This window comes from Mandrillus leucophaeus, unplaced genomic scaffold (genome assembly GCF_000951045.1).
Source record: "Mandrillus leucophaeus isolate KB7577 unplaced genomic scaffold, Mleu.le_1.0 Scaffold400, whole genome shotgun sequence".
Lineage (NCBI taxonomy): Eukaryota > Metazoa > Chordata > Mammalia > Primates > Cercopithecidae > Mandrillus > Mandrillus leucophaeus.
In genome coordinates, this window is record NW_012104255.1 from 355,340 (window position 1) to 378,934 (window position 23,595).

A 23,595-nucleotide genomic window follows, 5' to 3' on the forward strand; every position below is an offset into this window, starting at 1 on the left:
CTCTCTTCCTTCTGACTTTGGGCATCACGTGTGTGAACAAGCCTTTTAGAGTCTCATGAAATAACAGATGAATCTCTAGTCCCGGATGTTTGCTGAGCTGGCCACAAGAGCAAGTCCTCTGGAATCCAAGACAAATGTCCATTTAGAAATGTCTCTGTGCCTCCTTTTTTTTTCCAGAAAATGGAAACTTGGGAATTCTGCCCCCCCTCCTTCCTGCTACAGCTGTCAGGAAGCTCAGGGGCACACTGAGCCCCATACTCTCTGAGGCGCCTGCTCACATACATTCCCTTGGCTTCCTTCCTCTCAGAGCTCTTTGTTCTGTTTTCTCCCCCACAGGATTGGTTCTACCCTCTGTTTTAACCTTTAAGGAGAATGGGGGAGGGACCTGCCATTTATAGCTTAGGGCTGAAGAGTGCAGGCTGCAGGAACTCAAATGGCCTGTGGGCCCAGCTCCCCGCTGCTGCTGTGTGTCCCTGGACAAGAGACTCATTCTCTCTAGACCTCTGGCTCCTCATCTACAGCGCAGGCATGACCACAGCTCCTACTTCATAGGCAGTGCTGTTGGAAAATAAATGAGGCCATTCATGTAAAGCGTTTGGAGCCATACCTGCATCTCAGTGAGTGCCACCTAGTCCTAACGGGTACAATGATCATGCAATCTTCTCTTCACCACGTAATTGGGAGGGAGGAATTCTCTCAAAGTCTCACAATGGTCCTGAGCTGTAGATGGCATCTCGTCCATTTTACAGATGGGAAAAGTGAAGTCGAGCAATGGAGTGACTGGCTTTGATGGTTCCACATCAAGGGAGTGTCAGCACTGGGATTTGGATCCAGTCTGTGTGTCTGTCTGTGTCTGCTACATCCACTGTTCACCAGTGCTTCTCTGGTTCAGCAGGGTCGAATCAGGCAGGACCTCCTATGCTAAACAGCTTTGGAGGGGCGGCCACATGAACCAGGGATTTCTCTGTATCTGTCCTCTCGTCTCAGATGAGGTGAGCAGGCCAGCTCCATGGTTCTCCAACCTGTCTTGACATCAAGGTTGCCTGAGACTGGTTAAAGACACAGCTTCCTGGGCCCCATCCCCATGCTACTGAACCAGATCCTGAAGGTTGGGCTCCAGAAGTCTGCATTTCTAGCAGCCCATGTCGTGATTCTGATGTAGCCGGTCTGGCCTTCCAAAACCTCTGGGTGGAATTTGAAGCAAGTCTGTGAGGCAAGAAGCTTCTCTTCCCTCCAGGGTGTGAGACGGTGTCCTCCAAAGAGCCTGCACTTGCTGTGCGCTCACTGTCCTGCCATTCTCAGTGGGGATCCAGGGAAAAGCATGATTTGGCCAGTGTGGCTTCTACAACTTCAGCAGAATAAACAGGGAAAGTTTCACACAAAAATTCCTGATTCACACTTGTTTTCTCATTCATTCATGCATTTACTGGCATTACTTTCACCCACTCTTTCCTTCACTCACATTTATTCATTCCTTTTTACACTCACATTCACTCTCTGTGTCAGGCAGATTGCTGTCCCGAAACGCATGGCAAACTCCATGGGCAAACTGATGGTGAACTCATGAGGACATAATTTACAGAGGTGGGTGGCATTAGAGGACCCACAAGGGATGGGCAGAGACTGAGGAACTGTATCTGCCAAAAGCCATTACCACCTCAAGCCCTGAAGGGTCAAGCTGCAATGGCAGTTAAAAGAAAGTGGCAAGAGTCACAGCCAAGGAAGAGGAGCTGCCCAAGGGAGCTTATGGCCCGAGTTAGGGGAGCCTCATGACAGCTAAAGCACAACCCAGCAGGTAGGGAGGCATAGGGATAAATACCCGAAAGCTCTTGCTCTGACCTCTGCCCATTGGGTGCCATTGTCTCTCACTTGCAGGACAAGGAGCCCAGATGATGCCATCAGCAAGGGTCAGTCTCCTGAAGCACAGAGCGGGACAGGCATATATGGGGAGTGGATTTAGAGGAGCAAGTGGGGAGTAACAAAGAAAGCCCCCCACCATTAGCCCCTGAGCTGCCCTCGCTCCTGTTTGGGTCTGGCCCAACCACCTGTCCCACTTCAAGATCTTCAATGTGGGCACATGCTACGTGGTAACCAAGGGCAGGATCACATCCCGAGCCACACAGTCTACTACCTCATGAACATCCCATCACGCCCCACTCCATCTACCTATACCAGCATGGTGAGAGCAAACTCAACCTCAGTGGCCGCATTGGAGGAGACTCTTGCCTCTCAGCTTGCAGCCAGCAGGTAGGGAGAGCCACACACACAGATGGGTTGGCTGGGCTGTCCCAGGTGGGCTGGGGGTGTAGGGGTGGCCACTGCCTGGGTCTTGAGGTGGGGGACCCAGGGATGGGATAGAAGCAGATTCTGTCACTCTTGCTCTTCCACCCATCAGCCACTCAGTCTTGCCCCAGCCACCAAATGACTCCCAATGCCACCTGCTCTGCAGGTCTAAGAGCTTGGCCGCGGCACCCAAGCCCTGCCCAAAGCCAGCTGCTTCATGACAGTGACCCCCTTGACTCTGCCTGACTGGTCCCCTCATCTTTCTCACGACTCTGTGCCTTTGCTGGTGCACCTCCCCTACCTACACGGCCCTCCTCTGTCCCCTGTGTCAGCGGGTGACCATCACTGGTCACACAGACAGCTGCCCTGAGACACCCACCCTTGAATCACTCTTCTCCCCTCCTCACCCCAACACAGGTGTCACACTGACTGTGTGCTTCTTGCCCTCCCCACTCCCTTCCAAGGCCCAGCACTGCCTCCATGGTGTGGTCCAGGAAGCCCTCCTCATCCTCTCCTCCCTCCCAGGCAGGTTGCCGTGCCCTGGGCTCTAGTTCTTCCACTTTTGGCCCATATGTGGCTTTCCTGGCCCGAGTCTCTTTTTCCCAGCCCAGGACAGTGACCTGTGTGTTCTGAGTGCTGGCTGAATAAAGGAATCCATTTCCACAGCATTTACCCCTGCACCTGGGCTTCTTAGCATAGGTATTGTTCCTGCTGGCAGGACTGGTTGAGGGTGGGAAAATGAGTGCAGGAAAGACAGTTGTTGTCACAATTGTCATTTATTGGACACCTATGCACAGTCATGGTGCCATCTGCTTCCGCATGTGTGGCTCATTTCATCTTCCCCACAGGTCTGTGGGGTGGGCATTCCTGCCACCGGTTTATGGATGAGGAAACAGAGCAGCCCCAGGGCAGGTGGCCAGGATGAGACAGAGCCAGGACTGACAGCCAGGCCTACCCGCCTGCCCTCTGCTCCCCCACTGGAGAGGTGGGGGTGCCCCAAGCAAGGTGCTGCCCCATGGCTGCCTCCTTGTGGCTCCCTTTCTGTTATCTCTAGACTGACAGCTGCCCTTTAGGTAGACTCTGACCTGGGACTCCCCCATGGCCCACTCCTCAGAGCAGAGTCAGAGGCCGCTAGAGGCATGACCCTGGTCCATGGCAGCCCCTGCAGCCAGGGCCATCTTAGTTGGAGCCATCCCAGACTTGCCCACACAGCTCGGAGCCCAGCTGGACACGTAGCCGTCTCCACAGGGCATGCCTACCTGCACACAAGCGTGTGTGTGCATGCACACAGGCAGTGCCACCTTCACATTCATCACAGAGCACCAGGCCCAGTTTACAAAGCACCTCCCCGTCGAGGTAGCTCTCACTTGTGCAGCACCCACTGTGTACCAGGCCTCGGACTGGGTGCTCCCCACCCACTAGCTGAAGTGTGGCCCCCAGAGAGCAGGCCAGGTGAGCCAATGCTCTTTGGATATGAGGCCAGAGAGGGGCAGGGCCATGTCTGAGGGCACAAGGGACCATGTAAGGGAGCTGGGGGAGTTTACCCTACGGCTCCTACCTCCCAGTCAAGGGCTCCTTCCACCAGAGCACGCTGACTGCTGACTCATGTCCATAATAAAATGTATGTATGAAACGACTATATCCGCATATAGAAATGTGTGCCTGGACCTATGCACCTGTGCAGATGTTCCTAACACATGCCATCAGCGGTTAACAACACACCTATCCACAGAGGAGTGAATCACCAGTTCCTCTGGCCTCCCACAGCCCTTTATGGTTCCCCTCGGTGCTGCCAGTGTTTCCCTCACTGGACTGGCCATGTCTTGAGAACAGGAACACCCCAGCACCCAGCACAGGGTGCTCACTACGTGGAACCCTGCAGTCACTATACATGACAGTTGAAGGAACAAATAAATGTCTGAATGAGTTGAGTATCTGACAGACCGGGATGCTGTGTGGAGCCTGTGACAAGCCCCATCCAGAGAATCAAAGCACAAGCTTCTAGCATTTTGGAGCAAAAGCCATGCTCTCTTCATCAAATAACCGCTCACTTTTTCAGAAGCGGCACTTGGCACCTGATGATTAACACAAGGTCGAACTACTGGCTCCTGGTAGAGTGTGAGCACTTAACCACGGGACCCCAAGTGACCATGCAACCTGAGCTGCCCACCCTGGGCCTGTGCCATCTTATCCACCAAATCATAAAGTCGGGCAGGCAATGACAATGCTTGTCACCAAAGGGCAGTGGTCACAGGAGATCAGACCAGAGCAGGCCCTGCAGGCACAAGTGAGTTACGGGAGGCTCACCCTCCCCATAACACCTTCTCCTGCCGCATGGCTTGCCCTCCCTCCGCTCACACCGCGGGCCTTGTGTGGAGTTCCCAACAGGCAGCTTCCCAAAGAAGGAAAAAAGCCCAGGAGCATGGTTTGCGAATGACACGCATGGTAAGCAGGAACTAGCTGGAGGCTGAGCTGTGGTGCAACAGCCCCACTCAGGTGCGACCCTGACAGGAAGTAAAAAAAAGGAAATCCTCTTCGGAGTCAAAACTCAACAGCTGTGCATGTGGTTGATCTCTGTCCAGAAAGCAACCTGGCCAGGGGCACTGATCAATACAGATTGCTTCTGCCAGATAGTCAGAGACTGGGAAGGAACAAGATTGGAGAATTGATAGCAATAATGACCATGTAATAAAATACTTTATTATGTGTATTATAATACACATAATGAGTATTATAAAATACTCATTATGTGCAAGGCACAGTTCTAATTGCTTTGCCTGCATATATATGAGGAGCAAGTGGACAGATCTCTCAGGATGGGTTATGTGGGGATATTTGTGTCCCACGTGAGTGCTCACCAAAAGGAGCATGATTACGCAGCCCGTGGAAATCTGTCAGCCTCTTCTCCAGACACCCAGTGCTTGTTCAATGAGCCAATGAACAAAATTATCATAGTAGAAGGGATGGATGTTATGCACCAGTTCAACATCGATTTACCTTCACATTTAACTTTTTACTTAAATATTTTATTCATTATTAACCCTGTATTGAATAAAAAGAGTAAGGTTTATTTTTTATGTATAAAGCACAAATATACATAGTTATTAAATAGATATCTACAGTATATCTGTGTAAATAAAACTACATGGGGAAGGACAATTAGGATAAAAATGTCTAAAAAGGCTTCTTAGAGGGTGATAATAAAAAAAAAAAATAGGTGGAGAAGATGCTGAGGGGGCTCTGTCCACCACTAGCCAAGGGGAAGATACATGATACAATCTAGAATAATTTGGAATTTACTTAATAATATACTGAAGAAAAAACTGAAAATTGTGGGAGTTTATTCGTCACAGTAATGGCCTCCAGGCTGATGAAGATGGCAAAAACATGAACAACAGTCTGTCCTCATTTCCCCCGCCACTCCTTCTCCCTGCTCCAAACACTCCCCTACTTGCCTGGGACCAGACCTGCTCTCTCCTTCCCTGCCCCACCTGCCTTCAGTCCTGACACTTGAGGAACAGGGAGTGAGGAGTGAAGAAGAGCCAACCCCTTCTCCTGTCAAATTCTAGGCTTTGTGGGAAGGGAAGAAGAGGTGGGTGCTCTGCAAGCCCGGTGTCCTGTGGAGGGAAGGCAAGAGGAAAGAACAGAGTTCTTCCTGACTATGATTCACACTTACTCTATCAAACACTTGGAACTCATTAGCATCACAGTCCATGAGTTCCTCACCACCCCATCATCCCCCATCCCTTCCATTTTCAGATGGACATCACCAGAGAATCTGAGAGGGCCCTAGACACAGTACCCACTGAGAGTCCTTCCTAGGAGGCCAAAGCTGCCTGTGACTTTGTCTACCTGTCCCGGGTAGTACCCAGGCCCTGAGGAGACCATATCCTAGTCTTCAATGGAAGAGCCTCTATTTCTAGTGAAGATTACTTCAGCAGGTCTCAATTCACAGCCACAGGCAAGGAGCTGTCTTGCTGCAGATGGGGCTGTTTCTCTTTTTAAAATTCTGTTCCCTAAGCAATAGATTGCTTATAGATTCTACAGGAGGGGAGAGGTGGCCATTACAGGGGCCTCATTGTCCACAAGATTGTCCCAGTGATTAGGAGCCCAGTAATGTGGGGATTGGAGATGGTGAGGGCTTCGTGGGGAGAAAGGTGGTCCAGGGCAGTACCCCTCAAAAACAGGGAGGTGGATCTGTAATAGCCTGAGGGCCCTGTCCCTTAGTGAGCAGCGTAGCTGAGAGGACACCACCTTCAACTACATGTGGGCACTTTGGCACCTGGCTCATAATGCTCCCCTCTCTCCCACCTCCTGCCACCATCTGGGTGATTTCACTGTCCACATGGATAACCCAACCAATACCCTAGCCTCCCAGACCACTGACTTCGCATCTGCAGGAAGCATCTCTACCCTTCGACTACTCATCCCTTGAACCTCACCATCACCCAGAACTCTCTGTGCTGTGACTTCCTAAATACAATCATCCCATTGTCTGACTAGTCCCCCAGATCACACTTCTTATTCTCTCAATACCCCTTTCCAGATACCTGGAATGCTGCCAGACATATAGCAGGCACTCCTAATGAGGACTTCACTGAGACATCTGCACTGTCAGATGCACATCACTCACAGAGATATCCACAGACTCCTGTACTGTCCCCCAATCTATCACACACTCTCCTCATCTCTCCTCCCCAAGCCTGCCTGGATCCCATGGTCCATTTCTTCCCCCACTCTGTGTACAACTACTACATGTCAGGTACCATGGACACAGTGGTGAAGGAACAGACTCATACAGTCACTGCCCTGGTCCGGTGTTCTTATTCCAGATGCAAACAGCAGAACCCAAACCTTGGAATAAACCAACACTCATCTTCATGGTTCCCATACCAAGATTACTGAGCACCTTGCTATGTTTCCCCAAAAATCATGGGCTCCATCCTCTATTGGGGCCTCCCTACTGCTCAACATCCTCTCACAGTCCCCCTCCCTGAGTCCTATCTGAGTAGTCCCTTCTCCCAGGCCTTCCCACAACCCAACTCCTCTCACCTCCTCCAGGACTGGGCTGCAGAAGTCAACCTTCAACTTCTTCCTCTCCATTGGCTCCTCTCTACTCAAGTCTCTCTCCTTCCCCAAGAAAATGTTCCCTTGTTCCTGTATCTCCATTTAGCTCTGTACCTCTCTCTCTCTTCAAATTTCTCAAAAAGAGATTCTATATTTGATGTCCAGTCTCCTCTACCTATGCTTTCTGCTCCAGACTTGCCGACCTCAAGCCTCTCCTTCAAAGTGTGTCCTCTGTAACTACAATCTCTTTAACTCCACCCCACTAAAATCCCACCACCCTGAAGGCTAGACGTGAGGCCCAATCTATCCCAGAAAGGTGTGTTAATCTCACTCCTGGGAATCCAACAATATCACCTCAAACTAAACACAGACTGAGGTGGAAACTTTCCCAACTCATTCATTTTTAAATGTGATACCAAAATGTGACGGCCCACCAAAAAAAGCGATAAACTCAGAAATGGCAAATAGATTTAATGCAGAGTGTCAACTTCAATTGATTGATAGTGGCTGCCTAGAGTGCTGTGTTGAGTAGGTTTCTGAGGATGCACCCTGGCTTGAAGAGAAAGACTGGCAGGATTAACAATATCTGAAAACACAAGTAAGAGAAAATAAAAGGGTCAATTGACATCCAGCAAACACGAACGAATAAAATGCCAAAAGCAGTGTCTTGGCACACTCTCCACATCATTCTCCAGCTTGGGCCTTCCTAGAATCATCCAGCTCCTCATCCCAGCCCCATAAGCCCCAGATGTCCCCACTGAAACCAAGGCAGATACCTGAAATCTCACTTGTAGGAGAAACCACAGGCACCAGAGCTGCCACTGGTGCTGGCACCAGCTCCACCAAGGCCAGCGAAGAGCCCAAATGTGAGAGTGGCGGTCAGGCTGGCACCAGCACTGAAGCCACCACTGGTGCTGGCGCTGGCACTGGCACTGTTATTGGTACTGGTACTGGCACCGGTGCTGGCACTGCCACTCTCTTGGGCTTTGGCTTTAGCTTCTGCTCCCGCCTGGATCCGGGCTTTGGCCCAGGGTCCAATATCAGCTTCATCCCAGTTGCAGGGCCCGGCAGCATTCTCCGAGCCAAGCCCAATGCCCATTCGAGCTCTAATCTCGGCCCTCGCCTTGGCTTCAGCTGCAGCCTCAGCTGCAGCCTTCAAATCCGCTTCCATCGCCTCTCGGTACTGAGCTGCCCATTCCTTGGGATCCTTCTTTTGTACCTGAAACAAAAATAACCATCAGAAGGACCACAGAGGGATTAAGCCATAGTAATAATACAGTATTACTATGTAAATAACCATCAGAAGGAGCATAAGAGGATTAAGCATCTACTCTTTATGCTAGGCGCTATGCTACATGCTTAGTGTAAAAAGGTAAGAGTAATAATACAGTATTACCAGTAATTATGCACCTAATATTCCATCCCTGCTCTGACATTTACTAGCTCCATGACTTTGGACATGTCACCTACCAACCTTTCTGGGCCTCAGTTTTCTCATCTGTAACAGGGCAATGACATATCAGGTTTTAAGGCTTAAATGATTCAGATAAAGTACCTGTTACAGTGTTTTGACAATTAACAGAAGCACCAAAACATTCAGATTTGAACTTCAGACTGCTCTGCACACAGCCTGCCCCAGCCAGGGGCACTCCATGCTCTTGACTTGCCGAGCTCAGGCAGCTCTCCAATTACCTTGCAGGCAAACTTGAGGACTTTCATCTTGCTGGTCTCATAGTAAGAGCGCAGGCCCCAGAAGAACTCATATTCAGGGGGATTGCTATTGGGGACTCTGGCATAGTCCAGGTACCTTGGAAAGAGAGGTTCAAAGCCTTTATTTCTAAGACCATTCATGGCCTACCCATGCATAGACTGGACAGGCTCCAGATGGCAACATTATCCACTAATTACTGCAGTCTTTCTTCCAATATTGAGCCCTGTCCCACTGGTCTTGACCAGAAGCCACACAAAGGTGTGGGGGGACATTTGTTCATAGGGAAGCCACAAGTTTGAGGCCCTCATCACAATGACCCCAGACTCCTGTTGGGTGTGTTGTAAACAGAGAAGCCATTCTTTGGGCCTCCTGCTCTGAGCACACCCCACTGCAAGTGTCTTGACCTCAGACTGGCCAAGCCCGGAAAGGCCCACCACAGAAAATGACCGGAAAGACTACAGAGGAAGAATCGCCAATAGCAGCATGCTTCACAAATGTTGAATTCCTGACCCTTTGTGTGTGTGTGTATGTTTCTGTGTGCACATGCGTGTGGCTGTGTGAGTGCTCACATGTCCTCCAAGGACCAAGGATAGGTGAGCCTTGGCCAGAAATTCAAGAGGACTGGACTCCAGGCCCATACCAGTTGTGGGCCATGCTCAGATCTCCTCTCTCGGAGCCCCAGGTCTCTCAACTGTAAAACGGGGAAGGGATGATAGCTGCAGGGTAATTATGAAAATGAAATGAGATGTACAAGTCAACTCCCCAGCATGGTACCTGGTTGCCTGAAGCTACCATTCTGTGTCATTTCTTTATGGAAATTAATTTCTATGAAGCTCTAGTTAGCAGAGTAAAAAGAACTAAGGCTTTGGAGCTAAGTTCTAAACACAACTCTTCTACTTGCTACCTGTGTACCCCTGACCAAATGACTTCGTCTCTCTAAGCCTCAGTTTCTGCATACATACAGTGATGGTAATGATAATCCCTCCCTTGCAGAACTGGTCTCAAGACAAATGTTGAGGTACATGTAACAGATCAGGAAACATGTGCTGCTTCTGTTTCCCATCACCACCCAAGGAATAATCCACCACCTGCATACACGCAAATATGCAAATACATACACACATAGACATATGCATGCAGGCACCATGGCTTTATCACTCAGTTCTGAAATAGGCCAAATGCATGGAACACATGAACACCAGACAGATACTTACTTCTGCTTCACAAACTCATCAGTGATGAGTTTCTTCACGTCCCCAAAGAGTGAATGATGTATCCTGAGAGAAGAAAAATAAAAATAAATAAACAAATACATTCACTCAAGGTTGTGACACTTCCCAGATGTGGGCAGAGGCATTTCCAAGATAGAAAAGAGGTTTCCAGCACAAGAGGGAAGCTCTATAGAAGCCCAAGAGACACTGATAGAGGGAGCAGAGAGTTCAGGACCATTTGCCCATCATCCACCCAGGTCAGAACCCTGGGCCCTCTACCCAGTCCAGCACCCCACCCGCTCCACCAGACCACCAGACTGATGCAATCCTAGGACCATCCTCTCTTGCCAAAGGACAACACGGACAGCAAGCGCTGAGAGAGCCCAATCATACCCAGGGCGCAGCCCCAACTTGCGCAGCACCTCCCAGATGACAGCTGCGAGGGGAGGCAAGAGGAGACAGGGACAGAAATTGAACACATGGAATCCAGACCATGGCCACCCATTCAGCTGCATGCCCAGCCACTCACCCTCACTGGACCGATTTCCATTCATGAAGATGATGCTAAGAAGCACCATGAGCAGACCCAGCTTGGGTGAGTCCTTAGTCCTAGAGAAATAACAGGACAGAGAGGCTTATGTCCAGCAGCCACCACAGACACACCAGCCAGCTCACTAGGCTAGCCTCTCCCAGATGCCTCAGATACAGAATTCTGCCCAGTCTCTGCTGCCAGCTCTATGCCACCCTGGGCAAGGCACTTAGACTTGCAAGCCTCAGTTTACTATTCAGTAAAATAGAAAAATCATATTCTCCCTTCCCTGGGTTTCCAAGAAGACGGAAGAATGGCTGTCAACCTGGTACAACACAAGCACTCAGTCCATGTGAATCCCTTCTTTCTCTCCCAGAACCTTCAGCCCCACTGACACTCCTGCGCTTCATGCATCCTGATCCACCCACACCAGGAAGCCCTCCTTGAGAACCACTCTGCCAAGGCCAGGCCAGGCACCCAGTAGGAAGAGGCAAGCAATGACAGGCCTGCTTTCCTGGGAAGCTTCTACAGAAACAGCAAAGCTGACAGCAGGAATGTCCCACCCCAGGCTCCTACACCCTTCAGTCAATCATAATCAGGCATCACTACTGTGAGCAGGGCTCCAACTATGCATGGGAACTGGGACGGGGCTTTTGAGTCCCTGACTTTCCTGACTCTCTAACAGGATGGGGGAAGTAGGACAAAGAAGGGGTAGCAGCACATGGCCAAAGCAGAAGCCCCCCACACCTCAGCCCTTTCCCAGCTTACGTTCCCAGTATGCCCGCATCAGTGGGCTCTAAGGTGCTGAGAAGAATGTACAAGTGGTCATTCTTATCAATTTCCTTCAATTGAATCCCAAACACCTGTGGATGGGAAGAACAGCTTGTGAGATGACAAAATTCAGCTTCTGGGGCATGCTGCAGCTCCCTATGTACCTAGGAGTTTTGCATGTGTGAGAAATCAGTGAGATAATGCACACAAAGTACATAGCTAAGTGCCTGGCACCCAGTAAACATGCAGCAAATGTACAATTGTCATCATCATCTTTGCGATGAGTGGGAATCTAGGGAGACAGAGAATGGGGAATGAAAGGGAGAAGTGAAATCTGAAATACATGGCATGAGCTGTGGACAGAAGCCAGGACTAAGTTGGGTGTCTTGGGTCCTAACTGTACTTTTACCATTGACTTGCTGTGTGACCCATCGCTCATCTACACCCCTCCCTAGGCCATTGTCTGCCCCTCAACATAGTGATGGAGCTAGATTAGCAGGTCTCTCTGGTTCCCCTGAGAAGGAACTTGCACATTTTTGTTCAATTCAAGGCTTCCCCACTGTGCCCATCCCCCAGGGCTGCCCCTTCACCTTCTCCAAGGAATAGCCTGCTCGTTCAATGATTTCAGGGTACACATCAGTGTATTCTTTGATGATGTCCTTCAGCATGTCTGCAAGGGGAAAGTGGTGTAAGCACCTGACTGAAGAGATGCCAGGTGGCCCTGATGCCCAAGCTATAGACTCTTTGCCAACCACACCAAGGGTGGCATAACCAGGTTCTGCGCTTATCAACAGAGATGCTAGCACTGCCAAATTAGAACTTTGGGAGGACAGAGATATAAGCATAAGAGCAGCAGATATCCCCAGCACAATGATGCAAGAGCAATGGAGGGCAGACCTCAGGGTAGAGGGAGGATTGGTAGGACTTTACCTGAGCGCTTGATGGGAATCTTCGTCTGGTCTTTAGCCAAAAGGTACTTCACCAAATCATTTGCCTGGCAGAGTAGAAAAAGATGGAAAGACCAAAACAAGTTTGCTGAAAACTTGAGACGATGGCAAAGAAAAGGGCAGCCAAGGCAGTAGAAAAGGCAGAGTAAAAAGGATAGAGTTCTTACCCTCCCTTGCAAAAGGGCCACATCCCGAGGTGGTGGTGCTTCAGGCTCTTGGGATGACTGGAGCTTGGCAGCTCTACGGCGAGCCTTGCCCCTACGGGCTTTAGGTGATCTCAGGGAGAGCAAGGCTCTCCGGGCCCAAGCAGCCAACCGAGTCCTTGATGCCCTGCGGGCCCAAAAAGCTATGGGACCCCTTGAAGCCCTGCGGGCCATTGAGGCCATTAGGGCCTTTGAGACCCTTCGGCCACCTGTGGTTCCAGAAGCCTGACTCTGATCACTGCTGCCATCCTCTTCCCCATCCAGATGCTTCACCTGCATCAACAGAAGCTCAACATCACCAGATGAAACAGGTGGTCCTTTTCCTCTCCCTATCTCTTCCAGGAAGCACCCGCCAATCCCATCCCTGTAGTAACAGCCTGACTTAATAGATGTTGGCTATGCTGAACCCTGGGTTTGTTTCTCACTGACTTCCAAGCAAGTGTTTCATCTGCCTAGCAGGCCAGGAGCAAACCAAGGGTGGGTGGAGGCTGAGTCTTCTCTTTCTGTGCTCACTACTGGCTCTGCTTGAACCATCCCTAGAAAAACTGCTTCACCTCTCTGGAACTCAGCTTCCTTCTCTATAAAATTGGGGCTATGAGAATTACTTTCAGGATTTAATGAGATAACCTGCATAAATGTGCTTAGCTCAAGGCCTAACACAGGGCAGCTACTATGTAAATATAAACTGCATTATATTCAGATTGCAGCTATGTGTATTCCTGTCTCATCTCCCCATCAGTCTGCAAGCTCTCTGAAGACAAGAATTACATCACATTACCTTCAGTGCCCCCCACAGCCCTGATGAGCACAGGGATCTTTCTAAATGTTTGTAGAACAAATGAACCAACTGAGAGGAGAGGAGTAGAAAACGAAGGGTGGTGACTGCAGAGGTCTTACCTTTCGGGCTTTCTTGGCTTTGACCTTGGGCCGAGTATCCTGATTCTCCTGAGACTGGGCAGCTGCACTCTCAGGCTCAGGTTCATCTGCTGGGGCCTGAGAGGCAGCAGCCTCAGTCTCCAGGGCCTTAGTATTGACCTTCGTATCAGCCACACAGCTGACCTTTTTGGTCTCGGTGGCAGGCATTGTCACAGCCTGCGGGTCAGCATTCTGTTTCTTGGTGTCAGCTGCTAGACTCTTGTTTTCAGCTGCCAGAACCTGGGTATCAGTCAGCTGAGTAGTAGATGAGGCCTGGGTGGCAGGTGCCTCCTGAGCCTCTGGGGTCTTTGAGACCTCTGTGGCCTTTGAGACCCCAGAGGTTTTTGAGACCTTCACATCCTCTGAGACCTCCGGTGCCTTTGAGGCCTTCGGTGTCTCTGGGACCTCCACATTCTGGGTCACTGTCAATAGAGTCTGCATCATCGAGCTACTGTCCTTTTCTGAAGCTTCAGCCTGCAAGAGGAAGCAGGGAAGTTCACAGACCTTCTCCCCACCCCCAACTAAGCAAATGGTTCCAAAATTCCAAGGCCACACTTCTCTGACCTGTACTCGTACCTGTGGTGTGCTCTGACCACCTCAGCCGAACAAGGCCTCCCTTTCCTCTGAGCAAGAACTGAAGGCAGAAGAGGGGCCCGCCCACCTTCTCTCCCTCCCTCCACTGGGCAGGGGGACACCCAGGCAGGAAAGTAGGTGGAGAAGGACAAGGATGGGAGGGGAAGAGCCAAGGGACTTGGGGCAGCAACAAGGGCTGGAGAGGAAAAGCAGCTGGGGAAAGGACAGAAAGAGGCCTTACCTGGAAGCTAGTTAGACCCGCACCACTCTCGCTTGTGTCAGACATGTCTCAATTTGGCCTGGCAAGAGCTGAGCCTGAAGAGGAGAAGGCCTGGGTCAAGTTGAAGCCCACTGAACGTCCTCTCCCCTGTTGTGCCTGGAGGCTGATCCTTACCTTCCGTAGGTCCCCAATTCCAACCCCCTCCACCACCCACAACGACTCCGTTCTCAGATACAGGAATCCAAAGCTTCTAAGTCTCAATTCTCTGCAGCCGCACCCTCCCCTTCTCCAGGAAGATGTGCCAGCGCGGCAGCTCTGAGGACCCCGCCCCTTTTCCCAGTGCACCCCCCACCCAGCCGCAGGTCGATAGAGCGCATGCGCGTCGGCTGCAGGGCCGTTCTCAGCCCCGCCCGCTTTCCCAGCACGAGCCCTTTCTTTGATGTCCACCGTGCACATGCGCATTCAGCAGCTGGCTCGTCTCAGTGCTGGCCCTTCTCAACACGCCCCTTTCAGCGATACATAGTGCGCATGCGCAATGATCGTGGTCTCAGTCTGGCACTCTGCCCCGACACACGCCCCTCTCCAGGTCCGCAGTACCATTCGGTCCCGCCCCCTGCCCAAGAAGCCTTCCTCCAAAATTGTCGCAGTGTCTGGTGGGCCCGGCCCCTCCCCTACTCACGCCCTACCGAGTCCAGTGTCTCTTGGCCCCGCCCTTCTTCCTAACACGCCCCCCTCCAAACAGGCGCATCTTGGTTCCGCCCCTTCCCTATTACACCCCCTCCTCAAATAAATATTGAGCTAGTGATTCCATCTTGGGCCCGGTCAAACCGGGTCCAGTCCCCTCCCTTCCCAGCCGGATGGATCCGGTACGATCCGATCCTCATGACAGGTTTTCTCCAGATCCCAGAGGGTGCGGCCGACCCCTAGCGGGGCTCTCATCCAAAAGCCCGCCCGGCTGCTCACCTCGTCCTCCTACAATTCCCGAGAGCGTCCACTCACTCCAAGCCCCTCCGAAACTCAGAGACTGCCCTCCCTTCTCTAGGCCGGAAGTGGTCCCGCCCCTTTCCGCCTCCCTAGGGGGCCTCCGTCCCAGCCTGTCTGCCCCTCCCCCGCTCCCTGCTCCTCATTCCTTATGCCCCCCTCCGTATTCCCTTAGCCTGGCTCCTTACTCCCTATTCCCACCTCACATTTTCTATTTACTCCAGAATTCCCTCTTCCCATTCCTTACATCCTCCTCCGTGTTACGATTGCACACCCTGCCCCTCAGTATTCCTTAACCCCTCTCTGCATCCCCGATTCTCTTCTCTGGATCACTCCCCCTTAGTGTTCCCCTCCCTCCTTGTATTCCTCGTCCCCCTCCCAACATTCCTGGTTCCCCGTTTTTCTCCCCTCCTCCTCCGCTCGTCTCTGCTCCCAGTCTATACAGCCTACCACTTTCTCAGTCGTCCTCATTGCCTACACACCACTCCAGGTCACCTCTGCTTCAGCTGCAGTGGTGCAGTAAGAATTGCTCATCTGCCTTGCTATGGGTTCCAGGGGTCTGGAACCACTGTATGACCTCCATAAAACCCCAATCTCAACGCACCTCACCTTGTCCTCCAGCGAGTTCGGGATGCGTCTGCCTTCTCTAAGTCCCTCTCGAAGTCTCAGCCTCCTGGACTAGAGCTGCAGACAGCCCAACCCAGCCCAGCCCCTTTCCGCAGCCCCCTGCCACCCCCCCTCGCCTTCCTCGGGGGTGGGGCAATGGGGCCCTGCTCAGGGCTGTCTGACGCCAAAGCCCATGTTTATGCCACTGTACCAGGCTCAGTCTGAAACTCTTCCAACCCAAACCGCCCCCGAAAGAAAGTCATTCATTGAATTTATTTTTATATCTTCATTTTTTGTTATTACAAAGGTAATATGTTGTTGTTTTGTTGTTGTTGTTGTAAAAATTCAAACAATGCAGTAATATATAACATACCAATGAAAGGCCACTCTTATCTCCCAGAAATAACCACTATTAACATTTTGCTATCCAGATTTTTTTTCTATTCGTATACTAATTATTCAGGTTCTCTCTCCGACAAATGGTACACTATACATACCTTCTGTTCTGCGACCTGTTTTTTTCCAGTTATATATAAAAAATCTTTCCGTTAGTGCACATTTTTCTAAACAGTTGCATGATCTTTTCTTGTATAGATGTCCCATAATTTATTGAACCAGTCCAGTACACATGTACATTTAGATTGTTTGGGGCACTTTTTTTTTATTTAGGGTATTTTTTGCTAGCTCAAATGCTACAAAAAAGTCTTCCATTTTGATAACAAAAGATACAAAATTTGTCAACTTACTCCTAAAAAGTACATGGAATAACGTTCCCACCAGCAATGTCTCTCGTGTACGTGTCACATATTACAAATATTTTTCATGTTATTTATGATAATTTTTGCCAAACAAAAATGTTTAATTATTATGTAGTCAAATATATCCATTTTTCCTTCATCACAACTGGATCCTGCTGCTTGCTTAAAGATGCTTTTCATGTTCCTATAACAATCCCCGTTTTTTTTTTCTTGAAGCACTTTTGTGGCTTTATTATTTATATTTAGATGTTTGATCATTTCAAAATTTATTTTCTATACGGATTCAGCTTGATTACTCTCCAAAATCATAGTCTCTTACCCCTACATCATGTGCAAACTAATCCATCTTTTCCCTCTCTGCTTTGAAATGGCACCTCTATCACATAATAAATTCACATAAGCAATTGGATCTATTCAAGAGAACAAAATAAGATGTAAAATAATAGGAAGTAGACAAATCATCATTAATTACTGGATATATAAATGCAGACCTGGAAAACCCAAGAGCATCAACTAAAAAGTTATTAGAAACCATAATAAAATTCAGCACAATGGTTAGTTGTGGAAATAATATTCAATGCCTTTCCACATATAAATGTAATTCAAATGGACACAAGTCTCCTGCTTTATGTGGTCACCTTTTACTGTGTAAATAACATATCATGAATCCCTATGTTCTATGGATAATTCAAGATAGACACACACACAAATTTCTTCCATATTCAAGGCAGGCTTCTGTTTTCCTGTCTTTTCTCTTTCTCTGAATTGTTGCTTTCTCCAAGTGTGTGATATCAATTCACCATGTTCTTGCCTCCCAGATTTTCTCCCTTATCCACACTAGACATAGCGCCTCCTTTTCTTCTATTTCTGGCATCTCAAATTCCCAATCCCTTCCAAATCGTGGCAAGTTGGCAAGTTTTGAATGCCAAGATAAGGACTTTGGTCTTGATCCTGAGAGCACCCAGGAGTTATTAAAGGATTCTAGGCAAGGATACAGCATAGGTTTGTGTTTTAGAAAGAACACCTAGCTGCTATATGGAGTATGGAATAGGTGTTGTCTTGGAAACAGGGAGAGTACTTATGCCTTTTGTAGTCATCTAGGTAAGCAATGATTGTGCTTTGACCTAGAGTGGTGGCAGGTAGTGAGAAGTGATTGAATCGAGGAGATAGTAAAGAAGTAAAAAGTAATTGGACTTGAGTAACTGAAGACGAGTGGAGTGTCAAAGGGAACTCTTGGCGATCTGATTTGAGAGATTGTGTGAATGGTAACTCCTCTCACTGAGATCAGGAATACTGAAGGAAGAGCGGGTTTGAGGAGTAGGTTAGAGGAGAACTGAACATTGCTTTTAAGGCACCTGTGGCATGTCCATATGGAAATGTACCACAGGCAGTTGAATATACATGTCTGAAGCTCAGAGAAGTGGTCTAGGCTGAGGCTATAGATCTAGGAGTCATCAGTACATAAATAGTTCTTTAATTCATGAGAAAGGGCAACAGCACCCTGGTGAATGCACAGTGCTAGAAGAGACATGGGCCCACGGAAGAGCCCTGCAGCCCAAAAGCACCTTTGGTATAGGTGGAGGAAAAGGAACTCATGAAAGAGATTGATAAGGAGTGACCAAAAAGGCAGAGAGAAAAACAGGAGAGGGCCGGGCGTGGTGGCTCACACCTGCAATCCCAGCACTTTGGGAGGCCGAGGTGGGAAGATCACCTGAGGTCAGGAGTTCAAGACCAGCCTGGTCAACATGGTGAAACCCCATCTCAACTAAAAACACAAAAAATTAGCTGGGTGTGGGGGAGCACACCTGTAGTCTCAACTACTCGGGAAGCTGAGGCAGGAGAATCGCTTGAACCTGGGAGATAGAGGTTGCAGTGAGCCGAGATTGTGCCATTGCACTCCAGCCTGGGTGATAGAGCAAGACACCATTTAAAAAAAAAAAAAACGGAGAAAGGAGTGTCACAAAAGTAAGGAAAGAGATTGTTTCAAAAGGAGGGAGGAGTCAAGGTCAAAAGTGATGAATGTTGCCAAGAATCAAGAAAAGTAAGACCTGAAAAAATGTCTGGGGATTTTGACGATCAAGTGGTGGTCTCTGGTGACCTTGGAAGGAATAGCTTCAGTGCACATGTTTGTGGCATAGATTGCTAATTGCTTACCCTGATATCCATGCTCTTCTTCTTCCTTAGTAATAAGCCATCTGATTTTTAGCTAGATACATAGCCTCCCAGAATAAAGGCCATGAGGACTAGGGTCACACTCTAAAGATACTGGATTAATAAACTAAAAAGAACCTGGATCCATAACAATTTCATGAAGCCAACGTGAACTGCCTACTTCTGGGTTTCTTTTAGGTGAGGCAAATAGATATATGTCTTATTTAAGCCATTGTTATTTCAGAGTCTATTCCATGCAGCAGTTTCCTGATTACAGTGAGTTGAGATATGAATAGCAGGTGAGGTATTCATGACAATGGGTATGGAATGCTTTCCCAAGAAACGCTTGAGTTTGATTTCAAGGCTCTCCCAAAATCCAGCCCTGACTGAGTTTCCAGCCTTTTTCCTGCTGTTTTTCTGAAAGTACTAGATATAGTTGCCTATATTCCACCTAAACAGAACACTTCACTATTACCAGATATGCCCTGCCTTCTCTTGCCTAGCAGCCTTTGTTAAGCAATTTTGTCCCCATGGGGAAGACCCTCTGTTACAACTACACTTCTGGTATATCTACGCTAGGTTACAACCTCCAACATTTTAAGTTTCACAATGTTTTCGGTCCCACTTGTGGTCTTTGGGATCCTGGGGTAACTTAAAGGAATACAGAGTCAGAACCTTAGGAGATATTATTGGATTCAGGAAGTCAGGAAAAATCTCAGTCCAAATCTATCAGAGAGGCATTCCCAAAGATTGTCAAACCCAAACTTCCCCAGACCCCTCTCAATTCCACCACCTTCATAACATAGTACCATTAACACCCTTATCTTATGACCTGGGGATCAGAGGGCAGGAGGCAACCTCATCAGGGGAGAAAAGACAAATTAGTTCATAATCTTTACCCTTTGACCAGAGAGATTTCCTCCCACCTTCTCCTTGTGAACTCTTGGAATCTTGATCTTCATCATCCACCCATAAACTCTGAAGAACCTAGGTCACTGGGTCTCAGGCCCATTTCTAGCACCCATAGATCAGTATAGAAATATCTGAGATCATATAGATCCTACATATCAACTAAGAGGAAAGATGAAAGGCTGTTATCAGGCAGCTCTGTTCTGGAGATAAGGAAAGGCAGGCTAAGGATTGCTTAGTGCGGAATGTCGAGACGGAACTGTCTAATCCCACAGGCATCCAAGACTCCAGATTCCTAAGCTCAAATGGAAAAACCAGAATATCCCCACCACCAATCCTATCCTAGCACATTTACCTTCTCCCAAACTATACAGAATCCATATCTCTGAATTTTGGAAAATTTGGGAGAGGGTAGCAAAGGTTTCCTTTTAAGGCTGCCCATCACTTCTTTAGTCATTTAAACCATGCAGCTCAGCATAGAAATCAACTTTAAATTGGACATCGAACTTTCTTGTTCTTCAGAGTTCCCTAGCCATTCATTCCTACCATTGGGAAAGGCCTAATAATTGTTCCTTCTCCTAGGCCCCGTGCCCCACCCCTGTTGGACCCTTTCTGTCCCCCAACAGGCTGGCAACTTCTCTCCTTTCCATTTCCAGGCTCCTATGTCCTCTCTCTCTCTCTCTCTCTCTCTCTCTCTCTTCCCCCCACCTTCCCCAGGGTCTCACTCTGTCACCCTGGTTGAAGTGCAGTGGTGTGATCCTGGCTCACTGCAACCTCCACCTCCTGGGCTCAAGTGATCCTCCCACCTCAGCCTCCAGAAGTAGCTGGGACTACAGGCACATGCCACCATGCCCTACTAATTTTTAGGTTTCTTGTTTGTTTATTTGTTTGTATTTTTGGTAGAGACAGGGTTTCACCATGTTGCGTGGGCTAGTCCCAAATTCTTGGGCTCAAGTGATTCGCCCGCCTCAGCCTCCCAAATTGTTGGGATTACAGGCATGAGCCACCGTACCTGGCCATGTCTTCTTTCTTGAGCTGCTGGTGAAATCTCATTTTTCCCCTTTTATATGTAGGGCAATTTAGTTAACTTTGTTTCACTCTAAGCCCTAAGGGCTACCTTTCCACAGCAAAAATGACATTTTGTTTAACAAAAGACAAATTTCCCATAGATGAGGAAACCTGCTACGTACTTTTGGACTAACCCTCATTCTCCCCTGTTCTCTGTATATTGAGTCCTTCCTCAGCACAAGCTTGTGAGCTATGATTAGGCCATTCAACAGAAAATGAGCACCAACTATGTATTAGACACCTCTACAGAGGTGGCCCTTACTCTTAAGGGGTTTATTTTTATACCGTGTGAACATTAGCCCCATTTCACAGATGGCAATATTAAAAGTGAGAGAAGTAAATTGCCCAAGGCAAGGCGACCAATGAGTGGCACAGAGAGGACTTGAACCCAAGTCAGTGGAATATCAAATACCAAAGCCTTAACTACACTATATTTTGTCCAATGATTTAAGTCCCAGAATACCCTTTCCAACACTCTTCACAGACATATGCTAGGCACATTATAGTATGTTTTTCATCTGTGGAGGCACATCTCACTGAATATCCATATGCCCATTTAGATATTGTCATAAAGTGTCATAGGAAATATAATTACTTCATTGTTATGAGATCAACATGCAGTTTTTAACATTTGATTTTTATGAATTCCATGCTTGTACATGACAACAAATGAAATAGGACAGAAGATCATATGACAAAAACTAATATTCCCCTGCCTCAACCCTCCCCATCTCCATCCCACCCCTTCAAAGCCAACCTTTAACAGTTTTTAGTTTTAGCTCTACTGTTGGTTCCCTTTACAACTCTAGATAATGTGTATGTAATGGTTCTTTAAAAAAAAATTAGACAATATCCCAGAGATGGCAGTAAGGATTTTGTTTATGTACAGTGCCTCACTTTTCCCTCTACTCCCCTGCAATGGTTAACACTGATGTTCCTTTTTTGTTTTTGGTTAATTTTGTAACTTGAAAAAGATATACTCAGACCTCTATTTGTATTCCATCCATTTCTGACAGACAATTTTGACTCCCCACTTTTTAAGACAAGGATATTGTAGCTACAACCCTCCCCCTGCCCATTCAATGTCCCACATTGTCAGTTTTATCTTTCCTTTTACATTGCCCTGGCTATTAACATTTACATTCTGTTCTACAGCCACAATCAGATCTTCCCTGCTTTGTCTCTCCAGGTTGACTCTATGACCTGAAACCCAATAAACAGCATTCACATTATCATGGCTATGTAAATATTTTTCAAAATCTAGCCAAGCAGTGTGCCTGGAATACACTTCCTTCTCTTCAAGTTCAAGGTCACAATCTTTGGGCCTCTCAGAGGAGAATGTTTCTAGCATCGAGGTCAAATGGAATCTTTCTTTTACTCTTATCAGCTACTCATAATCATATTACATTTTATTTTGCTTTGTATTTGGCCAAGACTTTCTTGAATAATCACACACACACACACACACACACACACACACACACACTTTCTAAAAGCCTTCCTTTTTTCCTTGAATTTTTTTGTATTCACTCATTCAACAAGTATTTTTTGAGTATCTACCATGTGCCAGGTACTGTTCTGGGAGATTAGGCTAGGGCAGTGAAGAAGACAGATAGCAATCCTTGGCCCCCATGGAGCTGATTCTAGTAAGGGAGAGAGAAAAGATAATAAGATAAATCAGTAAAATGTATTCAAATTAAAATGTGTTGTAAGTGCTATGGAGAAAAATCTCAGTTTTAAGTAGGCTGGTCATAACAATGTGTTGTATATTTCAAAATAGCTAGAAAAGATAAGTTGAAATGTTCCCAACACATAGAAATGATAAATACTCAAGGCAACGGACACCCTAAATACCCTGACTTGATTATTACACATTCTATGCATGTAACGAAATATCAATGTATCCCATGAATTTGTACAAATATTATGTATCAATAACAAAAAAATTTAAAAATAAGTCAATAGGTTGGTCAGGGAAATACTCACTGAAAAGGTAGCATGTGGGCAAAGACTTGCATAAGGTGAGAGAACTAACCAAGTGGATGCTTGGTGAGAAAACATTCCAAGCACAAAAAACAGTCATTGCAAAGGCCATGGAACAGGGTCATGCCTGGCATTTTTTTCCCCATGTCTGGCATTTTTTAAGAACATAATGGCCAGAGTTGCTAGAGTGATGGAGGAAGGCAGGAAGGGAAGTAATAGGAAATGGGGTCAAATGGGTAATGAGGGCTTGCCTCACTGACCCCTCTCACATAGGACCATGTAAGCCACAGGTGGGATCCACAGGAGAGTTTTAAGCAGAAAGGGAACAGGATCTGACTTGGGTTTCAGAAGGATCCCTCTGGTTGTTGTAAAAACATGCTGGTGGGAGGCAGAAAAGGGGAGGATGAAGGCTGAAGGAGGAGGACCAGTAAGAAGGCTGCTGCAGTCTTTGCTTGAATTGGATTCACTGTTTCCTGGATTTGCTGTTCTGGGCACCTGTGTGGAGATCCTTCTTCAGGTGTAGGAAATTATTGTAACTTCTAATATATCTATTTTTTGAGACAGGGTCTCACTCTGTCTCCCAAGCTGGAGTATAGTGGCACAATCATGGCTCACTGTAACCTTGAACTCCTGGGCTCAAGCAATCCTCCCGCCTCTGCTTTCCAAGCAGCTGGGATTTACAGATGAGAGCCATCATGACTGGCTATTT

At 48.0% G+C, this 23,595-nt stretch overlaps 1 protein-coding gene across 5 annotated transcripts; it reads right to left on the reverse strand.

Annotated features, from left to right (window-relative positions):
• Nucleotides 1–7,801: 7,801 nt before the first annotated feature.
• On the reverse strand, nt 7,802–16,224 carry LOC105548117 (melanoma-associated antigen D2). 5 transcript variants are annotated; one of them, XM_011991987.1, is made up of 15 exons: nt 15,394–15,455; nt 14,452–14,525; nt 14,025–14,111; nt 13,620–13,910; nt 12,912–12,995; nt 12,687–12,770; nt 12,503–12,566; nt 12,163–12,242; nt 11,570–11,664; nt 10,802–10,881; nt 10,666–10,708; nt 10,276–10,338; nt 9,043–9,157; nt 8,127–8,569; nt 7,802–7,936 (listed from the first exon to the last, which is right to left on the reverse strand). In XM_011991987.1, exons 2-14 carry the CDS (start codon nt 14,494–14,496, stop codon nt 8,135–8,137), a joined length of 1,566 nt encoding a protein of 521 aa, XP_011847377.1. In that variant the 5' UTR covers nt 14,497–14,525; nt 15,394–15,455; the 3' UTR covers nt 7,802–7,936; nt 8,127–8,134. The 5 variants fall into 5 exon arrangements, with proteins under 5 accessions (XP_011847377.1, XP_011847373.1, XP_011847374.1 ...); XM_011991983.1 differs by lacking the exon at nt 15,394–15,455 and adding an exon at nt 16,021–16,224 and having other exon boundaries at nt 8,139–8,569; nt 12,687–12,995; nt 13,620–14,111; XM_011991984.1 differs by lacking the exon at nt 15,394–15,455 and adding an exon at nt 16,021–16,224 and having other exon boundaries at nt 12,687–12,995; nt 13,620–14,111.
• Between the last annotated feature and the right edge of the window lie 7,371 nt (nt 16,225–23,595).